The following is a 26266-nucleotide window of genomic DNA, read 5'->3' as shown; positions in this document are numbered from 1 at the left end:
TCATAAACACCTAATTGAAATTCATGACCTTCCCTGTAACACTTTGGAAATTAACTAAACTCTTGTGGTATTAAAGTTCACACCGTTCTCGTATTGATTGTGTATTTATTTATTTATTGTTCATTTGCAGGCAACACTGGTTCCTCGGTTACAGGATGTACCGGCAATGAGGTCGATAAGCAAATTGGCATTTGGGAGAGACGTGTCAAGGGTTTACGTCGTTTGTTGCTTGGTTGGGATCAGGCACGGCCACCAGATGCCCCAGCATCGGTTACAGTTGATGTTACGGGTGATAATTCGATACAAGTGCAAATACTTGAGCCATTCGAAGGAGCAATCGGTACTAAATTCAAAGGTAAATATTCTCACACAGATACAAAAACATACCAACAGTTTACATGTACAATGTTTATATGGGTGATTCCATGACATATAAAAATTGAGAAAAGAAAACTAAATTCTTTAAACTTTTTACAGTTTTTTTTAATTTTTTTAAAATTTTTGTTTTGTTTTTTGATTTGTAACAATTTCTTACTAAAATTCTCTTATTAATTGTGGACTGCCCCATATATCTTCACCACCCACTCACACCTACCACATCATGCCAAGGCAACATACAATTTAGTCAATAACTTGAATACTGAAAACAGGTCAGCAATCGGTTTACTGTGTAAAGACAATAAATGCTTCATGGTGCTATGTTATTGTGATAGCACAAGGATATCATTGTTCTTATGGTCATGATAGGAATGTCTGTGTGTGTGTGTGTGCGTCATGACCTGTAAACAAGGCTAGTAACATATTGTGTCCTGGAATTCTCGTTATATGTGCTGCTGCAAGTTTGTATGGCTTATGGGGCCTGGTTTATTGGGTATTTTAAATTCTGGTCTTTACTTCGGACCCGTCATCACCGGCCAAATGACCGTATGACCGACTAACGGACTGACTGTATTTTATTATCATCATGCCTTTGACAGCAAAATAAACCAAAGATTTACTTGATTGAAGCAAATGGTCAGCAGGTCGATTGGATTGTTGTCCCTTGGATAAGTGCGAGAGAATGAGAGACATTGACTACATCAGACGAAAGGAGTTCTTTTTATATGGGCTATACGGCATAGGATAATGCTAATAACTTGTGTAAATAAGAAGCTCTGAAGGAAAACACTCTGAATGTCAATAAGACCCAAGTGTTGAGTGTGAGAGTTTGTAACATTTAAAGGTACTCAACAAAGCTTGTCATAAAAGAACATTAAAACTTTGACAACATCAGATGGGGTTGTACTAAAATATGATCTTGAGATATCGTTAAAAACGAATTAGATCTTCGTCAATAAATCTAAACAATATATAGAACAATAAATTGGTAGGTGTGTTTGGAAAGAGGAAAAGCGTAAATTTTTCAATATACTCACAATATAAAGTTTTCACTCAAATGATAACATCCTAGTTCTTTCTTTCGTCACTTGGGTAATAGAGAAAAAGGTAAACAAATCGGCTGAGCCAAAATAATAGTATTAAAATCTTGACATTTTTCTCACATGTCTCTTTTTCTTTCTGTGAATATTTTTCGTCCAACAAAATTGAACGATAAATTATCAAAAAAAAGGTTTATTTATACAGCCGCCGTTTTGAATGGACTCAGCCGAAGAGCCGCCGCTGACGATCAAGATTTTGGCCAAGTCGTCGACGAAAAGCCCCTGCTTCGTTCTCTGGGACGGAGTACAGATAAAATCGATATCAAATATACTCAATACAATGTCAGCATTCTCGGTCTCTGTAGTATCATTATGTCCATTTACCCAGCTTAAAATCAGTTGATGATACAGCCTATTCAATATCTCCCGATCACACACATTGGGAAAAATCGAAAAAAACTAATAAAAAATATGCCGTGTGAGAACGGGTAGATATATCTCCTAGAGAGGTGTTATCGAGATCGTATGCAAAATTTCAAGGCCCTAGGTGGTCCGGGCGCCTCTGTGCAGGCTCCAAAAGTTTGTCACCTGGGCATTTCGAAAAATTGTTCGTTCATTTGTGTTCCGATTTTCAAAGTTCTTTTTTGCTAGATAGTGCTCAAAAATGCCGAGGTATACACTATTTCGGGGATACACGAGTTTTAGTTTTTGTTTGTTGATATTTTGGCCGAGATTAGCTTCGTATTTTGCAATTTGCGAAGTCATTTTTGTGCACGACTTTTGTGCATGACTTTTTCTTATAAACAGGACATATTGTGGATTCTTTTTAAATGAATCTTTTATACCCTTCACCATGGATCGCATTTGCCAAGTTCTTTGAATGACTTTTTCGAATAGAAAAACACCAGTCCTAGAAAAACACCACCTCCAAAATTTTAGGCAAATCGAGTAATAATTGTGCCCTTCAGAGGCTCAAAAAGTCAAACTGGGAGATCGGTTTATTTGGCAGCTATATCAGGTTATACACCGATTAAGACCATACTTGGAACAGTTGTTGGAAGTCATACTAAAATGGCATACGCAAAATTTCAATCATATTGGATAAGAATTGCGCCCTCTAGAACCCAAAGAAGTTTAATCGGAAGATCGGTTTATATGGCGGCTATATCAGGTTATGAACTGATTTTGACCATATTTGGCACATTTGTTGGGAGTCATACCAGAACCCTACATGCAAAATTTCAGCCATATCGGAAAATAATTGCACACTCTAGAAGCTCAATAAGTCAAGACCCAAGATCGGTTTATATGGCAGCTATATCCAAACGTGGACCGATTTGGTCCATTTACAATCCCAACCAACGACCTACACTAATAAGAAGTATTTGTGCAAAATTTCAAGCGCCTAGCTTTACTCCTTCGAAAGTTAGCGTGCTTTCGACAGACGGACGGACGAACATGGCTAGATCGGCATAAAATGTCATGACGATCGGGAATATATATACTTTATGGGGTCTGTGACGAATATTTCGAGGAGTTACAAACAGAATGACGAAATGAGTATACCCCCATCCTATGGTAGAGGGTATAAAGATTGCATATTCAATTAAAAACATGATTAAAATTTTTGAAATGTTCAATTATGTTTTATACCCACCACCGAAGGATGGGGATATATTAATTTTGTCATTTCGTTTGCAACATATCGAAATATTCATTTCCGATCCTATAAAGTATATATATTCTTGATCAGCGTAAAAATCCAAGACGATCTAGTCCGTCCGTCTGTCTGTTGAAATCACGCTACAGTCTTTAAAATAGAGATATTGAACTGAAACTTTTCACAGATTCTTTTTTTTTTTTTTGTACATAAACAGGTTAAGTTTGAAAATAGGCCATATCGGACAATATCTTGATATAGCCCCATATAAACCGATCCACGGATTTAGGGTCTTAGGCCCATAAAAGCCACATTTATTATCCGATTTTGCTGAAATATGAGACAGAGAGTTGTGTTAGGCCAGTCGACATCCTTCGACAATTTGGCACAGATCGGTTCAGAGTTGGATATAGCTGCCATATAGACCTATCTCTCGATTTAAGGTCTTAGGCCCAGGGCTCAATCAACAAATGAAAGTTGGTTGGTTGGTTCTATTATTCTAATAGAACTTTATGATACCCACTTTAATATCCCTTCAATAAGGACATTCCTACACCCAAGCCATAAGAAAATAAAATTGTTATATCAATAAAAGTGAGTGAGTGATTCAGAATGGTCTAAATTCATGGCTTATGATGGACACTTTGCAGTTTTGTCAATTTATCCTCTTGGCCTGCAATGGGGTTTCTTTTGAACACAAGAATAGAAAGGATAAATTACGACCTAAAAAGGGCATAAAAAAATCTTTAAAATTCTTCGGAATTCTTTTTATTAAATTTTACAAGGAAATCACCGTGCGGTCAAGACGAAACTTTACCAACTATCGCCATGGATTCCAACGAAAATATATACAATTTAGTTAAGTTGATGTGTGGGATATATTGACGGTTGGCTATTTTTAATCGTAGTCGATAAAAAAAATATGTAGCACCTATGGGCTTAAGAAACCTAAACGGAGTATCGGTTTATATGAGGGCTTTTTATAGAACTCTCTGGGAGGTGTTTGCAGCACTGGAACGCACCAATAATTAATGCAAAATAAGTTCCTTATTATGATTATGGTAAATTTGATAAATTCCATACAATAAATTATAGAAGATGACCACTCTCAAGGATTCATAGGTCCTTCCGCGACCACAATCCTATAATCCCTTATGGATGTTCGTAGTCTACTCTTAAGTTACCTTTTATTTGAGTTCCTTATTTTCTTGAACATTATGTCCTGGGATTCATAGGTCCTTCCGCGACCATAAATCCTATACGCCCTTATGGATGTTCGTAGTCCACTCTTAAGTAACCTTTTATTTCAGTTCCTTATTTTCCTGAACATTATGTACTGGGATTTTGACAGGGGTATGTTACTCTACTCATTCTCCGCTCTTGAAAACATTTTGAGATTCATAGGTTTTGACCCTGTTAGGTCTAAACGCTTGAGTGGTTCTGGGTGTGGGACTCTCTTTGTATACAGTCGAAACCAGTTATGCGGTTTAGTGAAAAATTCCGCTTAAGTGAAACTTGATGTAAAGTGAAATTTGATAAAACCGCTCGCTTAACTGAAAATACCGCTCAATTCCGTTTTATATGAAACTTAAATCGCTCAAGTGAAAAAGTTGTTTCTACGGGCATGTATCAGGACTTGGAAAAATAGCGTCATCAATCACATCGCAGAAACATATTTTGATATATCCCTTATGATTGCTTTGGCGTTTAAAGAGTTCTACTCAGCATTGCTTTTTATACCCACCACCGAAGGATGAGGGTATATTCATTTTGTCATTCCGTTTGCAATACATATCCATTTCCGACCCTATAAAGTATATATATTCTTGATCAGCGTAAAAATCTAACACGATCTAGCGATGTCCATCCATCTGTCTGTGGAAATCACACTACAGTCTTTAAAAATAGGGATATTGAGCTGAAACTTTGCACAGACTCTTATTTTGTCCATAAGCAGGTTGAGTTCGAAGATGGGCTATATCGGACTTTATCTTGATATAGCCCCCATCTAGACCAATCCGCCGATTTAGGGTCTTAGGCCCATAAAAGCCATATTTATCATCCGATTTTGCTGAAATTTGGGACAGTGAGTTGTGTTAGGCTCTTCGACATCCTTCTTCAATTTCTTCGGTTTAGATTTGGATATAGCTGTCATATAGACCGATCTGCCGATTTAGGGTCTTAGGCCCATAAAAGCCACATTTATTATCCGATTTGGCTGAAATTTGGGGCAGTGAGTTGTGTGATGCCACTCGGCATCTCCTTCAATTTGGCCTGAATCGGTCCAGATATGGATATAGCTGCCATATAGACCGATCTCTCGATTTAAGGTTTTGGGCCCATAAAAGGCGCATTTATTGTCCGATGTCGCCGAAATTTGGGACAGTGAGTTGTATTAGGATCTTCGATATCCTTCTTCAATTTGGCCGAGATCGGTCCAGATTTGGATATAGCTGCCATATAGACTGAACTCTCGATTTAAGGTTTTGGGTCCATAAAAAGCGCATTTCTTGTCCGATGTCGCGAAATTTGGGACAGTGGGTTGTGTTAGGCTTTTCGGCATTTTTCTGCAACTTGGCCCCATAAAAGACGAAAGGTGGTTTACGTATATACCCGAGGTGGTGGGTTTCCAAACTTTTTTACTTGTTTTCAACTCAAGTTATTTCATAAATAATTAGCACGTTGACGTGAAAATTCTCTTGCAGTTTTACTTCTCCGGACTACATTAAACTGGAAATTACGAATAAGTGACACCAAATTGCGGTATTGTTAGCGTTTCACTTATGCGATTTCGTCTGTATTATTATTTATTTAACGCTCCTACATAAGTTTTAAAATAGAATTCATTTTCGTTAAGAAATATATTTTTTAATATTTGTCAACATTTTGTTACTATAGTAGAACTTGTAACGATAATGGATACAACTTATCCCATTATTTAAGTCTAGAGTATATACTACATTTCACAATTTGTTTTTTAACCACATATCTATTTTTATTTGTTAATCGTAAGCTATTTATACTATTTGTGACATCTGTCCCTATAAACCATGGGCAGTATTTATCTGGTTACTATAGCATCAACATCATATTCATCTGGAATGTTTTTGTGAAACTTAAACAAAAGAATGTCTGATTTTAGAGTTCAAGTAACAGGACTAGAATTAAATGCAATAACAAGTGTTTTTAGTTCAAATCCATTCCCCAAAAATACATAAAAATATTAAAATGTGTGTTATATAAAATTAAATCTAAAAAACTACAACAAATTTGAAGATTTTATGTTGAATTTTGATATATTCAATAGACGAATGAATGACTTGTGTAAATATGCCTTGTTCGTATAATGGTTAGTTTTAAATTGATTTCAAAATTGTGTTGTTGTAAGCATAAAATCTGTAAGACAAGCTAGTTGCTTTTCCAATCAAACCAAAAATTTTTATAAAAACCTCGGTTGGGGGTTGTCTGGATTGGAGCGGCCACCCAGGTACTATAGTCTGAATACATTCGTGCTCATTCTTATTATACCCACCACCATAGCATGGGGGTATTCTGAACTAGTCATTCCGTTTGTAACACCTCGAAATATTGATCTGCGACCCCATAAAGTATTTAAAGGGTAATTTTTTGAGAGCTAAGAAAATTTTTTCCAAAAAGGGAAATTCGGAAAAATGCACGAAATCTTGAATCGATAGAACGGTCCATATAATTAAATGTTTCAAGATTATTTCATGGAAATGTTGACCATGACTGGCCCTCAAATGGTCCATCCGCGTAGTCCAATTTTGGCATACTCTATCCAACATTTCAGCCGGTATCTCACGAATAAATGCTTCAATGTTGTCTTCCATGATTGTCTTCGACATTAGCTTTAACATAGCCCCACAAAAAATAGTCTCAAAGTGTGTCCCGAACGTAAAATAAAATGTTCGCCGAACTCGCCTCTCAATAAGCCCATTGTTATGCGTTCTATGTGGCATGTGGCACAGTCTTGTTGAAACCAAGACTGGATATCATCTCACGGTAGCGCCCACCATTCACAGTTACGTTACGATTCGCATCACCTTTGAAGAAGTACGGTCCAATGATGCCACCAGCCCATAAACCGCAGCAAACTGTGATTTTTTCAGGATGCATTGGTAGCTCTTGCAATGTTTCTGGCTGATCTTCACTCCAAAATTGACACTTCTGCTTATTTACCCATGTACCCACGTACCCATTGGGCCAGAAATGAGCTTCGTCGCGCGCGGCTATCTTTCTTAACAGAGCACGCATTTTGATAATAAAATTCAATAATTTGCAAGCGCTGTTCGTTTGTAAGACGATTCATGGTTAAATTATAGACCAAACTGAAGATGTTTGCCAGTGAAACAAAACACGAAACGTGCGTGCGTGTGCTGTTTCAACCAGTGTTACCAAAAAGATAACAGCTAAAAAATCACCCTTTATATGAGATTTTGTGACATATATTTGTAAAAATTTTTGTGAAAATTTTATTTTTATAGAAAATCTTCTGAGTTTTTTATGGCCGATCTAGCCATATCCGTCCGTCTGTCGAATTCACGAAAGCGGTCGAACGCGTAAAGGTAGCTGCTTGATATTGGGTTGCCCAAAAAGTAATTGCGGATTTTTCATATAGTCGGCGTTGACAAATTTTTTCACAGCTTGTGACTCTGTAATTGCATTCTTTCTTCTGTCAGTTATCAGCTGTAACTTTTAGCTTGCTTTAGAAAAAAAGTGTAAAAAAAGTATATTTGATTAAAGTTCATTCTAAGTTTTATTAAACTGCATTTACTTTCTTTTAAAAAATCCGCAATTACTTTTTGGGCAACCCAATATTTTACACAGATACTTAGAATTGATGTAGGTCATTAGGGATTGCAAATGGGTCATATGGGTTCAGATTTGGATATAGATGTCATATAAACCCAATTTTTGTCCGATTTTTATAATGACTTTCAACAACTGTACCAAGTACGGTTCAACCTGATATATTGTAGCTCCCATATAAATCGATCTCCCGATTTGACTTCTTGAGCCTCTGGAAACCACACTAGTCCGATTTGAAATGAATATAAGATTCGTGTTCTACTCACAAATACCTTTTATTTGAGCCCCATAGCGCTATGCTTAGAAAACAGTTCCTATATGGAGGGTGTTATGGGGACGAAACACTTGGTCGCGAAAATGGATAAAAGATTCGTGCTCTACTTCAAAATATCTTTCATTTGAACACCACATTGTCATGGTCGGTAAAATTGTCCGTTTTTGGAGGGTTTCGTGGGTGGGGCACACTTAGTCCAAAAATTGAAAATCAGATTTATTTTCTACTTTCAAATACCTTTCATTTGAGTCTCACATTGTCATGATTGGTATATATATGCCGTTTGCGGGTTTTAGGTGTGGAGCGGTCCTCACAGGTACCCCATCCTAAATTTGAATACCAAATTTTTGTTTTTTGGCCTCTATAAGGGTGAAAATAACATTTCGTTTGAATCCCACTACACTTCTTCGAGACCTATACTTATTTTGAAAATAAGTATAGGGAGAGAGAGGGTCCGCCACACTTCAGATATCAAAAAATGAAGTACCCTATTTTAACAACATTTTAAAATAGCACGTCGTAAAAAGGCGGAAGTATATTAGGATGTGTATTACACATGGCTCAAGGATTACAATAAAATTCCAGAGCGGCACGTTAGCCTCTTGGAAGCTTTTCTGCGAACAGGTCGATAGCGTTAATGACGCCGCCAAGATGTAAAAGTTTTTCTGAAAAACCCATGTCGAAACTGAAACGTTAGTAGGCGACAGGCGAGTGAGTGCAGAGACTATGTAGAGGCTTTTGATGAAATTTTCTACATGATACCACAGGACCCACGGAGGCACCGGATCTTGGAATAATGATGTTGATCGAAGGTTTATCATTACAGAACTTATGGTGAAGGAATCCTTGAGGATTTTCAAACCATTTAAGTTACACGAACCTGATGGAATATTACTACAGAAGAAGGCAGATTATCTAGCGCCCCACCTGGCCAATATTTTCACAACGTGCTGGAAACTTGCATATACTCCGAAAGCCTGTCAGGAGGTAAGGGTGGTATTAATACCCACGCCCGGCAAGACAAGTTATGCGACACCAAAGGCCTACAGGACTATAAGTCTAACATTCTTTCTACTCAAAACCATAAAACGTATTGTGGACGCCATGTTGAAGAGTAGGACATCCAGCGAACTGCTCAGGTACAAGCAGCATGCCTATGCCAATTGAAGGTCGGTGGAGCCTGCGCTACATGAGGTTGTGCATAAAATAGAAGAATCCTTCGATGCCAAAACATACACACTGGCAGTATGCATTGACATTGAGGGGGCTTTTAACTATGTGCGGACCGACACACTGATCCAATTCTTATACCAGTATCGGGTGAGCCAGGACCTTAGAGACTGGATAAACCATATGCTAAGCAACAGGTGGATAAATTGTGTGTCCCATGACATGAGTATCAGGGAGAAAGTGGCACAAGGCACGCCACAGGGGGGCATTTTATCGCCACTCCTGTGGGTGTGGACCTATTACGGATGCTGACTGAGGAGGGATTTGATCCCGTATGCTATGCAAACAATTTTATAATACTTCTAAGAGATAAGGATCCCAAACAGCTATGGAGAAGGACCGAAAGGGACCTGCAGATGGCGTAAAACTGGACTAGACCCAGGGGTCTCAATGTTAACCCAGAGAAGAATGAAATCTGCCTGTTCACGAGAAAGACGAAGATGGGCCAATTTAACGCACCATGTTTCCTATTTCGATATCTGAAAAGGTCAAATACTTAGTTGTGATCTTGAACAGGAAACTGAATTGGAAGTGTCACAGTCAGGAGTGTATCGCAAAGGCTCACAGATGTATACTCAAAATGGGATCTGAATCCGAGGATAGTCCACTAACTCTACAGGAGCGTGATTAGACCGATACTTACTTACGCCTCAGTAGTTTGGTGGACTGCGATGGAGAAATAGTGCAACGTAAGGATAATACAACAGGTTCAGAGAACATTTTGTCTTGGCGATGAGGACCACGCCCACTGCGGCATTGGAGATTATTCTAGATATCCGACCCAATGACATACAGATTAAGTGTGAGGCTGCCACTGCGGCAATGAGACTTAAGTCGATGGCAGAAGGGACTGAGGATGGGAGCAGCTCATATCATCGTGGTATAATCGAGGCGACGATAGGAAACCTGGAGGGAATGGAAGAGATTTCCGATCGCATAAATGAGATCGAGTGCGAGCCACTGTTGCCAGCGGCACAGTCTTTTACTGACGGAGCTCGAAGATCATGTTACACAGATGGATCAAAGCTAGAGGACAGAGTGGGCCTGAGAGTCTACATTGAGAACCCAACGAATGAGATATGTTTTAGACTGCCCGACCATAATACGGTCCTGCAGACCATTATACGTTCCGGGCGATCACGGAATCCGTGAGGTGGTGTGGTGTTAATGCAAAGACATGGAGGATGAACATCTTAACGGCCATTAGGGCAATAACAACCAGGATGGTATCATCACGAAAAGTCTTGCAGTGTAAGTAGGAGATTAACGCCTTCTCTGAGTATGAACATCTTTACGGCCATAAGAGCAATGTAAACCAGGACGATAACATCACGAACAGTCTTGCAGTGTAAGTAGGAGATTAACGCCTTCTCTGAGAATGGCACAATCCGCATCGTTTGAGTACCGGGCCATAACGGAGTACGGGGAAAGGACAGATGATTTGGCAGTGAAGGCCAGAGAACTGCCGTCAATAAACTTGGTTAACCCAAAGCCTTTTGGGTCGATGCAGTCCGAGTTAAGAACGTGGACTACGGTCGGTACGACAGCGAAAATCCTATAGGGAGATCCAGAACGTGAGAAGACGAGACTTACTGAAAGGAAGTAAGAAGGAGGTCAGTGTAGGACTACGAGCTCACTTATGTAAAATCGGAGCGACTAGTGATAGCATTTTTAGGTCATGAGGGGAAGATGAGACGTTGGAGCATGTCCTTTGTCTTTGCCCGGCTTTCGCGGCTAACAGGTACCGGCGCTTAAGTGGGCACACAATACCAGGCATGAACAAACTTAAGGGCGTGGCTTGGAAAACAATTAAGGATTTTGTAAGTAAAGTGTCTGAATAATAACACACACTTGCTCAACTTTTATAAGTTCTTTGCAATGCTATTCTTTGAATATAAAACATAGAATATGATCTCGGAAGATGTTCGAAAAATTACGACAAAATTTTGTCTTTCTATAGAAAATTTTATGAAAATTTTGTTTTATGGCAAATTTATTTAAAAATTTCTGTTTATATTTAGATACATAAGGTGACCTTACTAGGCCGTATATACAGGGTGGCTGATGAATATTGCTACAATGATGAATATTGCTACATTTTTTTTTCGGTGTATGGAATACATTTTTCTTTTATTCATGTTAAATTAAATTATTAAATTAATTATTAAATTATTATTAATTAAATTAATTAATTAATTAATTAAATTAATTATTAAATTATTATTATTAAATAGAAAAAAAGTTATTACATTTTTTTTTGGTAGCGGCTTTCATCAGCCACCCTGTATAAATATATGTCTTTGAATACTCACGACAAATCTCATTGAAATAAAAGTTTGTTAATTGTCATTGAATCGGGTAAAACTGAAGGACCACAAAAAATTTCATTTTGCCACAAAAACGAAACAAAAGAGTTGAAGTGAGAAATGACCATGACCGTAAAGCAATAGCAGCAGCGGCAGCCGCAGTCGCAACATAACGATGAAAAGATAATGAATATTCATTTCCAATTTCACTAGGACTATAGGCGGCCAGGACGACGACGACAACGACAACAACGAGTAATTTGATTTTATAGCAATCATACAATTCCATTGTTTACCTTGGCATATTGTGAAAACGGTGAGACCACAACAAATCCTCTCCGCTTCGCCTCCTCCTAGTACGAATAATGCCTTATGGTGTGGGTGTTGATTGGGATGAACCGAATGCCAGTAGTTGGCTACAAAGGTGATATTAAATTTCATAATTTGGATTTATTTACACATCGCTCTCTGGTTGTTTACTCTTTACTCTATGTGTAAACAATGGAGCCCGTCCATTCACAGAATGACCAGAGTCCAGCCACCTGGTTAAATATATATCCCCATATATGATTATACAATGTTGGTGATTTTGTTTTTCTTCATCATTGTTGACACAACAGGTGTCCTTTAACAATACCATTATTGTCTTATCCACATTCCCATGTCCTTGGTGTCGATTAATAAACTTTCTCTTCTTGTTGTTGTTTTTCTTTTCTCTCCTTACAGTGCAATGGTCAACGCGTGCAGATTTCAGCAATGTGGTGGGTGAACGTGAATTAATGGATTGGCGTAGCTTTCACGGTACCATGGGTACTCAGTGTCACATTACGGGTCTGACACAGGGTCGACGTTATTTTCTAAGGGCCGCCAGTGGCAATGTCAAAGGCTGGGGTCCCTACAAGTGTTCGGTGCCGGCCAGTGTTATACCATCAAGTGAGTGTGCATTAAAAGATATTTGGTTTTCTAATATTCTTTTATATAGTTTATCTAAAGGTCGATTTAGTAGAGTGAAGGAAATTTAATAAAAAAAAATAACAAATAAAAATAGATAAGTTTTATAAACTGTAGTTGATATTCCGACTCAATTTCCTTTAGTTTATTTTGTATTTAAAATTCTTTCTTTTGTAATTAATTTTCCGTTTCCTTTCTAGGCTGGCGTGATTTAAATAGCCGTGAAGATCGTTACATAGGCCGACAACGAATGTTGGACAATTTATTTACCGCTGTTCGTTTGGCCCGACCAGCCGATGTCTCCGAATTGACTTTGGATACCAATAGCCAACAACGAAGAAATCCAAAAAAGAAGACTACAATTAAACAATTATTTTCGGTGGCTTCCAAATTCCAAAAGCATTTGAGAAGGCAAGTTTGAGATTCATTTTTTTGTTAGATGAAAAAATTTAATCAATTTTTTTTCTCATTTGCAGGGGCATTTATTTGGCCAGCATTGTTTATTGTGAGGATAAAATATTGGTGACTAGCGAGGATTTTCTACCGGTCATTGAAATCGATGAATCATTTCCAAGTACTTTGAATAGCGACTATCACTGGTTGATGAAGGTAAGATGAGCAGGGAACTCTTAATTCACAATTAAATCAGTTTGACGATTGATTTTGTCAATTATTTTTTTAATTGATTTGATTACAATATCGATTCAATTAATTAAATTTTTAATTAAAATTTTAAACATTTTCCATAAAATTTTTATTTGAAACCATTTTTAAAATTCGTTAAAAATTAGCAAAGCAAACAAGTTTTTCATTAATAAAACAAAATGGTCATTTAAATTATTAATTTTAATTGATAGATTTTTGAATTCAATTTAAAACAAGTAAAAGGGGGATAAGTTCAGCCGGGCTGAATCTTGGGAACCCACCACCATAGATTCTGCTATAATATGGGAGCTATATCTGGTTATAGACCGATGTGGTCCGCGCTTGGCACAGTTGTTGAGAGCCATAACAGAACACTATATGCAAAATTTCAGCCAAATCGGATATAATTCGCGGCTTCTAAGGGCTCAAGAAGCCAAATCGGGAAGTCAGTTTATATGGGAACTATATCAGGTTCTTGACCAATTTAAATGGAACTTGGCACAGTTCTTGGAAGTCACAACAGAACACTATGTGCGAAATTTCAGCCAAATCGGATGGAAATTGAGGCTTCCAGAGGCTCAAGAAGACAAATTGGGAGATCGCTTTATATGGGAGCTATATCAGTTTATAGACCGATTTGGACCGTACTTGGTACAGTTGTTGAAAATCATAAAATAATACTATGCGCAACATTTCAGCCAAATCGGATGAAAATTGAGGCTTCCTAGGGCTCAAGAAGTCAAATCGGGAGATAGGTATATATGGGAGCTATATCAGGTTGTAGACCGATTTGGACCGTACTTGGCACAGTTGTTGGAAGTCACAACAGAATACAATGTGTAATATTTCAGCCAAATCGGACAATAATTGAGGCTTGTAAGGGCTCAAGAAGTCAAATCGGGAGATCGCTTTATATGGGAGCTATATCAGTTTATAGACCGATTTGGACCGTACTTGGTACAGTTGTTGAAAATCATAACATAATACTATGCGCAACATTTCAGCCAAATCGGATGAAAATTGAGGCTTCCTAGGGCTCAAGAAGTCAAGTCGGAAGATAGGTTTATATGAGAGCTATATCAGGTTATGGACCGATTTGGGCCGTACATAGCACAGTTGTTAGAAGTCACAACAGCACACTATGTGCAAAATTTCAGCCAAATCGGATGAAAATTGAGGCTTCCTAGGGCTCAAGAAGTAAAATCGGGAGATCGGTTTATATGGGAGCTTTATCAGGTTCTTGACAGATTTAAACTGAACTAGGCACATTTATTCGAATTCACAACAAAATACCATGTGCAAAATTTTAATCAAATCGAACAAAAATTAAGGCTTCCAAGGGCTCAAGAAGAAAAATCGGGAGATCGGTTTATATGGGAGCTATATCATGTTTTTGCCCGATTTAATCTGAACTTGGCACATTTGTTCCAAGTCACAACAGAACACGATGTGCAAAATTGCAGTCAAATCGGATAAATATTGAGGCTTCCAGGGGCTCAAGAAGTAAAATCGAGAGATCGGTTTATATGAGAGCTATATCAGGTTCTTGACCGATTTAAACTGAACTTGACACAGTTGTTGAAAGTCATAACAGAACACCATGTGCAAAATTTTAGCCAAATCGTGCAAAAATTGTGGCTTCCAGGGGCTCCAGAAGTCAAATCGGGAGATCGGTTTATATGGGAGCTATATCTAAATCTAAACCGATATGGCCCATTTGCAATCCCCAACAACCCACATCAATATTAAGTATCTGTGCAAAATTTCGAGTGGCTAGCTTTACGCGTTCGACCGCTATCGTGATTTCGACAGACGGACGGACAGGGCTAGTTCGACTCAGAATGTCGAGACGATCTATATATACTTTGTAGGGTCCTAGATCAATATTTCGAGATGTTAACAACGGAGGCCACCGTAGCACAGAGGTTAGCATGTCCGCCTATGACGCTGAACGCCTAGGTTCGAATCCTGGCGAGACCATCAGGAATAATTTTCAGCGGTGGTTTTCCCCTCCTAATGCTGGCAAAATTTGTGAGGTACTATGCCATGTAAAATTCTCTCCAAAGAGGTGTCGCACTGCGGCACGCCGTTCGAACTCGGCTATAAAAAGAAGACCCCTTACCATTTAGCTTAAACTTGAATCGAACTGCACTCATTGATATGTGAGAAGTTTGCCCCTGTTCCTAAGTGGAATTTCATGGGCAAAATTTGCATTTAAAAACGGAATGACTAGGTTAGTATACCCCCATCCTATGGTGGTGGGTATAAAAAGAAAACTCGAAAAAGAAAATCTAAGTCAGGAACTCCGTGCTTCTTCTGTCGTATTAGTCTTTTCTTCGCTCTCTCTGTCTCTCTCTCTGTCTCTCTCTCTCTCTCTCTCTCTCTCTCTGAGATCATTCTGTCCCGGCAATGGTCCCCAGATCCAGCTCTAAATATGTAGCCACTTCATTTGGAGCGGTTCATAGTTCGTCTGCAGTCAGATTCAATGGCTTCGCCGGGCATCTAATGGGTCATATTGTCCAGTATTGCATTCAGGCCAGATATTATTGTTGGTATCGTCCAATCTTGAGCAACCTGAGTTCTGTCTGTCACACAATTCTCAGTTGGGCCAAGTAGTTCTGGTCCTCCTGGGCAGGTATTTATCGATATCAGCAATGGGTGCTGAGCCACTGGCGCTCCACGAAAGGAATAATTAACCTTAACACTCAGGCTTAGGGATAATATCGTCCAATCTTGATCGCCCTTAATTCTGTCTCTCACACAATTCTCAGTTGGACCAAAGTAGTTCTGGTCCTTCTGAGCAGGTTTTCTCGATATCAGCAATGGGTGCTGAGCGTCCACCGACGTAGACTTCTGCTTTGAAACCTCTATTGAAGCTTCAAACTTTCGACTCCACAGCCCTGGTGTGAACGTCCAATGGTTACAGGTTGGCACATACTTACAATGGACACTTAGGTGGGTGTGGGATAGGGCATCTTCTGACCATGAACATAGATGTGGGCGTATTGAATATGCATTTTGCTCCCTAGACTTATCTTCTCTTTCGTCTGAGTAAAGGATTTTTATGTTATTTCTTACACTTTTTTCTATTTAAGATCAGTTTTGGTCTCTTGTGATAATGAACTGAAACTGGACCCCAAGTGAACTCACCTTTTCTAACCTAAGGCACTTAACTAACCTAATCAAATTTTTCTCCTCTTTTCAGGTCGCCTGTACATGGGATGATGTGAAATCGTTACGCACCGATATGGAACGCAATCTTACCTCCGCCAATCATTTTCGCACCAAATTACTCTCGGCCGTATGTCAAATGCAATCGGCACTGGGTTTCAATGATCTCGGTCAATTGTATTACAAACCACTCAAGGATAACCATGGTACGGTGGTGCTAACCTGCATACAAGCGGTTAAAAGTCAAAAGCAAGTCTCCATACTCAATTCCCGCTGGTTGCCTGTGAATAAGCTACAAAAGAAGATAGGAGCATTACACGAAGAGTACAATATCAATGAAATTTTAATATCATCACTAACGGATCAATTGCAATACCATCAAATGGCCCATCATCGTTTGAGTCCTGGCCTATATTTGGGCTATTTAAAGATGCAATGCTCAATGGATCAGATTCAGGTGGTTGTACCCGCGAAAACGCCCAATGTATTGCCGCATTGTAAGGTACGCGATAACAGTCACATATCTGCCGAAGAATGGCAGGTGCTGAAGAAGGGCGGCAATTCTGCCGATGGTAAAGGAGAAGATGTTCCACGCAGCTCCAGTCCCTTGAGGTTGGGCCTAGATTTCAATACCAATACTGAGGCTACCACAGAAGTGCAGAGACTGTTTCTCTATGACCTGACCACGGCCACCAATAAACTCTTTGCCTATATGAACATCAAGCCTCAGGATGCTTTCACCCACCGCCTCTTTGATGTTGAGGTCATAGAGCATAGCAAGGATATAAGTTTTCTGATAATATGCCCCTCGGTGGAACTGAGTTGTGCGGTGCCGGGACAATCGGAATTGCTGCTACAGCGTGAGGACTTGGCCAGTCTGAGTATACAGGCCTTCGAAATGATACACCTGTCCACCTATCAACCGGGTATAATACAAAAATATGCCCGTCTTTCGTGTATCCTGGAGCTGGACACCACCTTGGCCAATCATTCGCAGAGGGAGGCCTTCTCCACCAGCGAACTGCAGACCGCAAAAGAGCGACTGGCCAAACTGCAGGAATTGACGGCCAGCCTGAATGCTGTATGGAAGTCAGTGCGTTGGCTAATGGATGTGGTAGCCTTTGCTCGCGATAAAAATGCCCCTCCCTCGGCCGCAATGAAGGATATATTGGAATTTGCTCAAAGCTCAGAGCAGGGCTCTGGGGTAAATCCACAGCTGCTACAACCGCCTGGACGAGGGGACATGAAGTTCAGCAAAACCGGATCGGGTAGAGGTAGCTGGCCGGGACCAGGCTCTAGCCATACCAGCCCCAATCTGGGACCAGAACATTCTAAGTCAGAGCAAAATTTAGGTTTATCAGCAGCTACAACACCGACCGCTTCCTCCGCTCCAACCACATCATCCGCCTCATCGATGACTTATCAAAAGCAAACGCAGAGTCAACCTTTAACCGTAACGACTTCCACCTTGGCCACGCCCTCGACAGCCAATCTACTGCAGGTACAAGGTGATTTTATGACTTCGGATATATCGTCGTTAAGAAAGAACTCCGGTGACTCGGTGACATCCCATTGCACAACGCACAGCTTTTATTCGGCCAATGATTCGGTGCTTACCAGCACCAGTGATTTTGGCCAAATGTTTAGTGTACCTCCCTCGAGATCCGATGATACACTCAGCGAGACGGCGAAACAAAATCAAAAACAAATTCAGGGTTTACAACGTAAGCGAACCAGTTCGAATATAACACCCACCTCCTCCACACCCGTAACACCTATGATCACTGTACACTCCTCCAGCTCGGCTCCATATTTGGTCACCGATCCCTCCTCATTGGGTTCAAGTCAATCGTTGAAGGTCAACTACAATGGGGAGTATGAGAGCAAACAAATCAAAACGGCAGAGAAGGTGAAGTCAGCCTCCAGCGCCAATCTAAGAGACAATGGCTTATATCTGAAATCTTCACTGAGTGCATTGCAAACGGAAATGAAAGCTTCGACTTCCTCCAGTCTGGATGAGAATATAGCACCTGGCAAAGCTTCAACCAGCAAACATATGCAAAGGCTAAATAGCCAGGAGGAATACACAGCCAGTAGTTGTCCCAGTCTGGCTTCAGAGGGCGCCACGGAAGGTGTTGCCAACACTCCCTCGGGCATTATACAGGTCTATACCGCGTATAACACAGGTCTGGCTTCGGGCACTAGCCTGAAGCTGCATGTTACCGCTAAAACTTCAGCTCGCGAGGTCATCAATCTGGTGGTGAAGCAACTGAACATGGCTGCCGTCCTCAAGGGCAGCAATGGCCCCATCTACTCTGCAGATGTTTTGGATAATTTCTGTTTGGTAGCCGTCATTGGAGCCAGGGAACGATGTTTGCGAGACGATTTCAAACCATTGCTCTTACAAAATCCCTGGAAGAAGGGTAGACTGTATGTGCGACAAAAGCATGAACTACTGGCAGCCATAGAACATTCCAATCGTAAATCCCATTTGATTTAAGTTACTGACAAGTACACAAAGCGAAATAGTTAAAAAAAAAAGGAAAAACTTCAACATTACCAAGTGGACTCACAAAGGCATTTAGTTGTGAAGCTTTAAAGCAATGTTATTGGGCTCAATAGGTTTAATTTAAAGCAATTTTTCCCCTCGGACTTACAAGTGTTTTGCAGTCAAGTCCAATTTTGAAACAAGCAGTAAGATATGAATCAGAAACATAAAAGCCTCAGATCTACAGAGAGAGTTGAAATCTTCCTAGCAAGAAACAGGGTGACAAAATTTTCAAAAATTCAAAATTCACTCCATGAAGCTTGGAAATCAGAAAAGGTATGAATCGATCACATTTAACTATAATTTTTTTGTATAAACTGAAATCTTGTTCAAAGTCTTGAGATATAGCTGCAGATTTATAACAGCGATACTAATGCTCTGACCATATAGGAACTGAGCCTTTGAACTACTCATAGCAAGACTAGAACATTTTTTCGGAAAGTTCAATTCTTCAAATTTTGAATGTAAAAACCTTTTTTATAGAGTAAGCCATTTTTATACCCTCCACCATAGGATGGGGGTCTACTAATTTCGTCATTCTGTTTGTAACACCTCGAAATATACGTCTATGACCCCATAAAGTATATATTTTCTTGATCGTCGTAACATATTAAGTCGAACTAGCCATGTACGTCCGTCTGTCTGTCGAAAGCACGCTAACTTTTAAAGGAGTAAAGCTAGCCGCTTGAAATTTTGCACAACTACTTCTTATTAGTGTAGGTCTGTTGGGATTGTAAATGAGCCAAATCGGCTGCCATATAAACCGATCTTTGGTCTTGACTTCTTGAGCCTCTAGAGGGCGCAATTCTCGTCCAATTTGACTGAAATTTTGCACGTAGTGTTTTGATATCACTTCCAACAACAACCGGTTCATGTTGTTGTTATAGTAGTTTATTGTGTTCTATCTTTCGTCTGCTTGATTCTGTTGAGTGTCAAGACCCAAGAACTCTGCCACTAAATTGGGGTGCGTCCACAGGGATCTGGGTCTGAGTCGAGTGGATCTGGCCGGGCAGTTAAACAGGTGACGTGTATTGTGCGATCCCTGGTTACAATCGGGACATACATCTTGCCCGTCGGCATCAATCCTCTGTGGGAATTGAGGCGGCTGCATCTGCCGGAACGTAATTGAGCCAGAACTACTCTAGTTTGCCGGGGGAGGTCGAGTTCTTCAGGTGCATTGGGAGACGGTCGTTCTCCAAGGACTGCATTCACCCGATAGCCAATTACCGCATCTGCTACCGTGTCTGTGTTGTTTAGACCTGCTTGGTATGCCGCTTGATCCAGAGGTTCTCTCTTGTACCGCTGAACCTCACGCTCTAGATCATGTAGATCTACCTTAAGGCTTCTGGGCGGTGGATATCTATCCACAAGATGATGATTTGGATGGTCTCTGCGATAACAGCCCATAAGGTATAGCTTAAACAGCATGTAGTTATGTCTTCGCACTGATAGGATCTTTGTCTCCTGAAGGAGGTGGTCCACCTGAGAGCTGAGGAGACAACCAGTCGCGCATCGGAGGGCGGCATTCTGACAGATCTGAATATTATTCCACTGCGTGTCACAAAATAACTTACCACAGACCGGCCAATTGCTTTGTACATGGTCGACAAGGTTTCTGTGTCCGAAAACCCAAGTGCTGCCAGCAAGTGACTTGAGGACCTTGTTTCTACTTTTGACTCTATCGCAGATTGCTGTGGCATGTAGGGAGAATGTGTAAGAGCTGTCAAATGTGACGCCAAGGATTTTGGGACACTTGGTGGGTGGTCGAAATCATTTCTCCGTCGACCATCGCAGTCAGCTTAGTTCTCCTCACGCGTATCTGTAGTGAACAATGTGGCTGAAGATTTGGTGGCGGATATCATCAGATTTCTTGTAGTGAAATATGTTCATAATCTGATATACCTGCCATATAAGCCGATATTGGGTCTTGACTTCTTGAGCTTTTAGAAGGCGCAATTCTTATCCGATTTGATTGAAATTTTGCACGTAGTGTTTTGGTATTACTTCCAACAACTGTGTTTAATATAATTCAAATCGGTTTACAATTTGGTATAGCTGCCATATAAACCGATCTTGAGTATTGACTTCTTGAGCCTCTAGAGGGCGCAATTCTCGTCCGATTTGATTGAAATTGTATGTAGTGTTTTGGTGTGACTTCCAACAACTGTGTTTAGTATGATTCAAATCGGTTCATAATTTGGTATAGCTGTCACCGATCTTGGATCTTGACGTCTTAAGCCAATAGAGCGCGCAATTCTCATCCGATTTGGCTGAAATTTCGCATGAGGTGTTTTACTATGAGTTCCAATAACTGTGCTAAGTATGGCGCCAATCGGTACATAACCTGATATAGCTGCTATATAAACCGATCTGGGATCTTATCTTCTTAAGCCTCTAGAGGGCGCAATTCTCATCCGATTTGGAAGAAATTTTGTACAACGGCTTCTCTCATGACCTTCAACGTACGTGTCAATATGGTCTGAATCGATCAATAGGTTGATATAGCTCCCATATAAACCGATCTCCCGATTATGCTTCATCTTGACTTCTTGAGCCTCTAGAGGGCGCAATTCACATCTGATTTGGAAGAAATTTTGTACAACAGCTTCTCTCATGACCTTCAACGAACGTGTCTAATATGGTCTGAATCGATCAATAGGTTTATATAGCTCCCATATAAACCGATCTCCCGATTATGCTTCTTCTTCCCTTGTGGGAGCTCCAAGGCGCAATTCTTATCCGAATGAACTGAAATATTACACAATGACTTCTGCTATATTCAGCATTTATTTATGGTCCGAATCGGACTATAACTTGATATAGCTCCAAAAGCATAAGAGTTCTCATTCAATATTCTCTGTTTCCCTAAAAAGAGATACTGCGCATAATACTCGACAAATGCGATCCATGATGGAGTTGAAGTTAAAGTTGATTAGAGCTGGAGTGAGAGTAAGTGAAATGAGATAAATAAAAAGAAGAAGGACCTTACCGATCGAGTGCTGGCGAATAAGTGGTCTATCGTAATTTTGTACAAAGGCAACTTAGCATTGAGTGTCTCAATTCAATTTCATTTCCTTAGTAAAAAAACACATTTGTTAGACAATTCTTTTACAAATTATACAGGGTTGGAAATTACAATTCATTCAATTAAGCAAGAGTATATAAAGTACATTTCAATTTAATTCAGTTTATTACAATTCAATTTAGTACAATTCATTTTAATACATTTTATTAATTTTTCAAGATTTTTGCCTGTTAGGGCAAAGGTCATTAAAATGTATAATTTTTTTTGTTTCTCTTTTGAGACGAGCTCAATGGTCGGATTTTGCAAATGGAAAAGGAAAGCTAAAGATAGCAACACACACCAGCCACTATGGGACGCGTTTCGTCTTTGGTTAGAAGACTTTTCAACCATATTAGGTGTGATGGCTTCAAGGACTTGAAACAATGGAGGCCACCGTAGCGCAGAGGTTAGCATGTCCGCCTATGACGCTGAACGCCTGGGTTCGAAATACTTTTTCTGATGTCAGAAAAAAATTTTCAGCGATGGTTTTCCCCTCCTTATGCTGGCAACATTTGTGAGGTACTATGCCATGTAAAACTTCTCGTTCGGATTCGGCAGGAGGCTCCTTATCATTGAGCTTAAAAAACTTAAATCAGACTGCACTCATTGATATATGAGAAGTTTGCCTCTGTTCCTTAGTGGGATGTTCATGAGCAAAATTTTGCATTTGGCTTCAAGAGCCGTGCATTGATATGTTGTATTGGAATCGTATTAATAGCGAAAACACATCTATGATACAATTACCACATTAACCACGCTCGATAACCCTGTCCATTAGCTGTACTTTTCCCAACTTCCAACAGATGCACAAAATCATGTGTTCTACGGAAGAAGTGTAATTGCCAAAGAAAAAAATTATGTCATTAATACATTTTAATTGGGCAGGATGGTCCAAAACCATTTGCCTTAACGTATAACAAAAATGCAAGAATTTTGAACTTTTGTCGATTCATCTTTTCAATGTGATCGATCCATTTCCAAACCAGACTTTTAAACATTAAACACTTAAGTTGACTTAGTTAGACCGGACTATATGAGCTTTAACACTTTATAATTATGATTTAAGGGACATTTCAATTAATCACATAAACTTCTGCTTGTTTTTTAATGAGAATATCAACAAATGATATGATGATATATCATGGAAATCATTGATCGGTTTTCTGGAATTTTAAAACTCAAAAGATATAAATTTGTTTTAAAGAAAATCTATTATCTATCATTTAATCTTCCCCCCAAAAAACCAAACACTTTATGCTAAAAGTTCTCCACATTATTCAATATTGAAAAAATTAAGAAATAATCACCATGAAAAGCTTTATAAAGAAGTTCAACTTATTTTGCAAAACGAACAAATGACCATTAATTTATATAAACAAAAAGAAATGAAGAAACCGCAAACATTTATGAACCAATCTTTCGATTTTATGCAAAAACAAAAAAAACCAAGAATTAGTAGTCAATGACCAATTTCATAATTTAGACTGAGTTTTAAAGGAATTTATGCTTTAGGAGAGATAGAGATACCGAAGAAGTATAAGTTGAAGAATAAAAGCAAAAAAGGCATTACAAACTATATGAATAAAAAATAAAAAGAAAACAAAGAAAATGCATGCAAGTAATAATAAGGACATTTTAATATGAATTAAATTATTCATATGTATGTATGTATGTTATAAATACATAAGTATATATGCCAGATGAATGTTAGCTATATGGAAAAATAAGATGATTATATTTTATGTTAAACAACAATATTACATTATGTATTAATTAGCATAGCAAATATAAAGCAAACATACATACATTTTTTTCTAAATGTATACTTTAATATTAAAAACAAAACAAAATCAGAAAAAAAACTAAAATGGAAAATCATTTCAATGATTTTTAGCACTTTATAAATTTTGTCCACTAGATGTCGTAGCATGTATTTGAGTAAAAAAAGAAAAAAAAAAAAAAAAACCATTGAAAAAAAGAAAATACTATTTATGTATTAATTTTAAAAGTGATCGCTAAAAATTAAAAGAAAGTATATATTTTTAATGTATTGATTAGATGTGTATTGTATATCATATATAAGAAAAAAAAAATATTTTTTAAATTCTTTTTTTTTTGCAATTTCTTTAAGAAATATGAGAATCCAATCCAATTCAGCTTTCTAATAATAGTTCTTCTTCTATTATTTCACCTTTAGTTTTAAACATTTTTTAAGTGGCAATTATCTCTATTCATAATGATATTATTTTTTAAGATTTTTTTCTTGTTGCTTTTTGCAACACTCACCTTGGATTATTTGCACACAAGCACTATGTTTGATCATCATTTCATTTTGTCATTTAATCACTCATGTTTTTGAAGGTACATATACATTTTTTTCTTCAATGCCTTCCATCCATTATGATTTTTGTCTTAAGTTTAATGTTGGCATTAACCCTAGTGTTTGTTGTTGTTATTATGGTCATTCAAATTTTGTTTTTTATTTATAAACAATCAATGATATAGATTTTATTAGTAGTATTATCACCATATTTTTTTTTTTGTTTCAAATAAAAAAGCTTTTTACAAAATAATACTTTTATTGACATTTGTTTCAAATTCATAATAATTTTCGACGTTTAACTTGTTGCTGATTGTTATCCTAACTCCGAATTTGTAGTAAGGCTTCCGGTGACGAAACCAAAGCATTTCCCAGCGGTGTTTTCCCTCTCCCTCCTAGCTTTATTTTGTAAGTTGTTCTGCCATATAAACGTTAGCTCTTAAAGCTCGTTATTCTTAAGACGCCGATATTCTCCATCAACGCATTCCTTACATTGTACGAAGAATCTTTCTTTCAAACACTTTAGAAGTATCTCGCCTGCTTTCACAAATAGCTATGCATCGGAACTGTATTACAACATGGGTAGTCTTGTAGGTTAGGTTGAGCTCGTAGTCCTATGTACCCCGCTATGATACCTTCTTGCTTCCTTTCAGTAATAGCCTCGTCTTCTCACGATCTGGATCCCCCCATAGGATTTTCGCCGTCCTACCGACCGTTTCGCTGTTCCACAATGTTGCATGCGCATTCGTCGCCCACTCCCTTAACTTGGATTGCGTCGACCCGAAAGGCTTCGGGTTAACCAAGTTTATTGACGGCAGTCCGCGATGGTATGAGCTGCTCCAATCCTCAATCCATTCACCCATCGCCTTAAGTCTCATAACCGCTGTGGCTGCCTAACACTTAATCTGTATGTCAAGGGGTCGGATATGTAGAATAGTCTCCAGCGCCCTAGTGGGCGCGGTACTCAACGCATCGCCTATGCCAAGACAACATATTATCTGAACCTGTTGTATGGTCCTTATGTTGCACTTTTTCTCCACACCAGTCCACCAAAATACTGAGGCGCAAGTAAGTATTGGTCTAATTACCCTCCTGTAGAGCCAGGGGACTATTCTCGGATCCATGCCCCATTACGAGCCCACGGCCCGTCTACATAGTGCCCAACATCTGTGAGCCTTCTCAGTACGCTCCTGAATGTGACACTTCCAATTAAGTTTCCTTTTAAGTTAAGTTTCGAATTCGTAGTAAGGCTTCCTGTGACGAAACCAAACCATTTCACAGCGGTGTTTTCCCTCTCCGTTCCTATGCTAGATTTATTTTGTAAGTTCTTCTGCCATGTAAAAGCTAGCTGATAAAACTTGTTATTCGTACGACGCCGAATTCTTCATTAACGCAGATTGGTCCTTACATTGTACGAAGAATCTTTCTCTCAAACACCTTAGAAAATGTGACTGTATGTGTGTATTACTCTCTTAAAGTATTTTTAATTCTCTCAGTATCAAAAAAATCATATTTTAGAGTGAATGATTAGTGTTTTGCAAAAGTAAACTTAAAGCTAGAAAATTTAAATCCTTTTTTATATCTTCCAAGCGTTTAATCAGCAAAAATCGTCCACTTTTACATCTTTTTCTTTCAGAGAAAAAGATGTAAAAGTGGTGGCTATATTTCAAAGTAGAGGAGACAGTACACCCCCTTGAGGTGTTCCTCTGCTGACCCATCTTTTTAAACCCACAGATCCCAAGCCTGCCGTAATGCATATTTTAGTAAGTAAGCTATTAAAATAAACTTTCTTACGGTAGAGTTGATGCCTAGAAATTCCAACTCCTTCATGATTGACGTTGGTTTTACA

General features: G+C 38.8%; 1 protein-coding gene across 4 annotated transcripts in view; it reads left to right on the top strand.

Moving 5' to 3' along the window:
• LOC106080825 (uncharacterized) overlaps positions 1–19714 on the top strand; it is a 116713-nt gene extending 96999 nt beyond the window's left edge. For all 4 annotated transcript variants that reach the window (XM_059361841.1, XM_059361840.1, XM_059361842.1 and 1 more), the window contains 5 exons: positions 131–355; positions 12445–12651; positions 12870–13080; positions 13146–13278; positions 16520–19714. In XM_059361841.1, the coding sequence (XP_059217824.1) occupies positions 131–355; positions 12445–12651; positions 12870–13080; positions 13146–13278; positions 16520–18985 (3242 nt within the window). In that variant the 3' untranslated portion in view covers positions 18986–19714. The remainder of the gene's footprint in view (positions 1–130; positions 356–12444; positions 12652–12869; positions 13081–13145; positions 13279–16519) is intronic.
• Positions 19715–26266: the final 6552 nt, after the last annotated feature.

Source organism: Stomoxys calcitrans, chromosome 2, assembly GCF_963082655.1.
Source record: "Stomoxys calcitrans chromosome 2, idStoCalc2.1, whole genome shotgun sequence".
NCBI classification, from domain to species: Eukaryota; Metazoa; Arthropoda; class Insecta; order Diptera; family Muscidae; genus Stomoxys; species Stomoxys calcitrans.
Note: the sequence above shows the minus strand (reverse complement) of the source record. Positions and strands in the feature narration are given on the sequence as shown.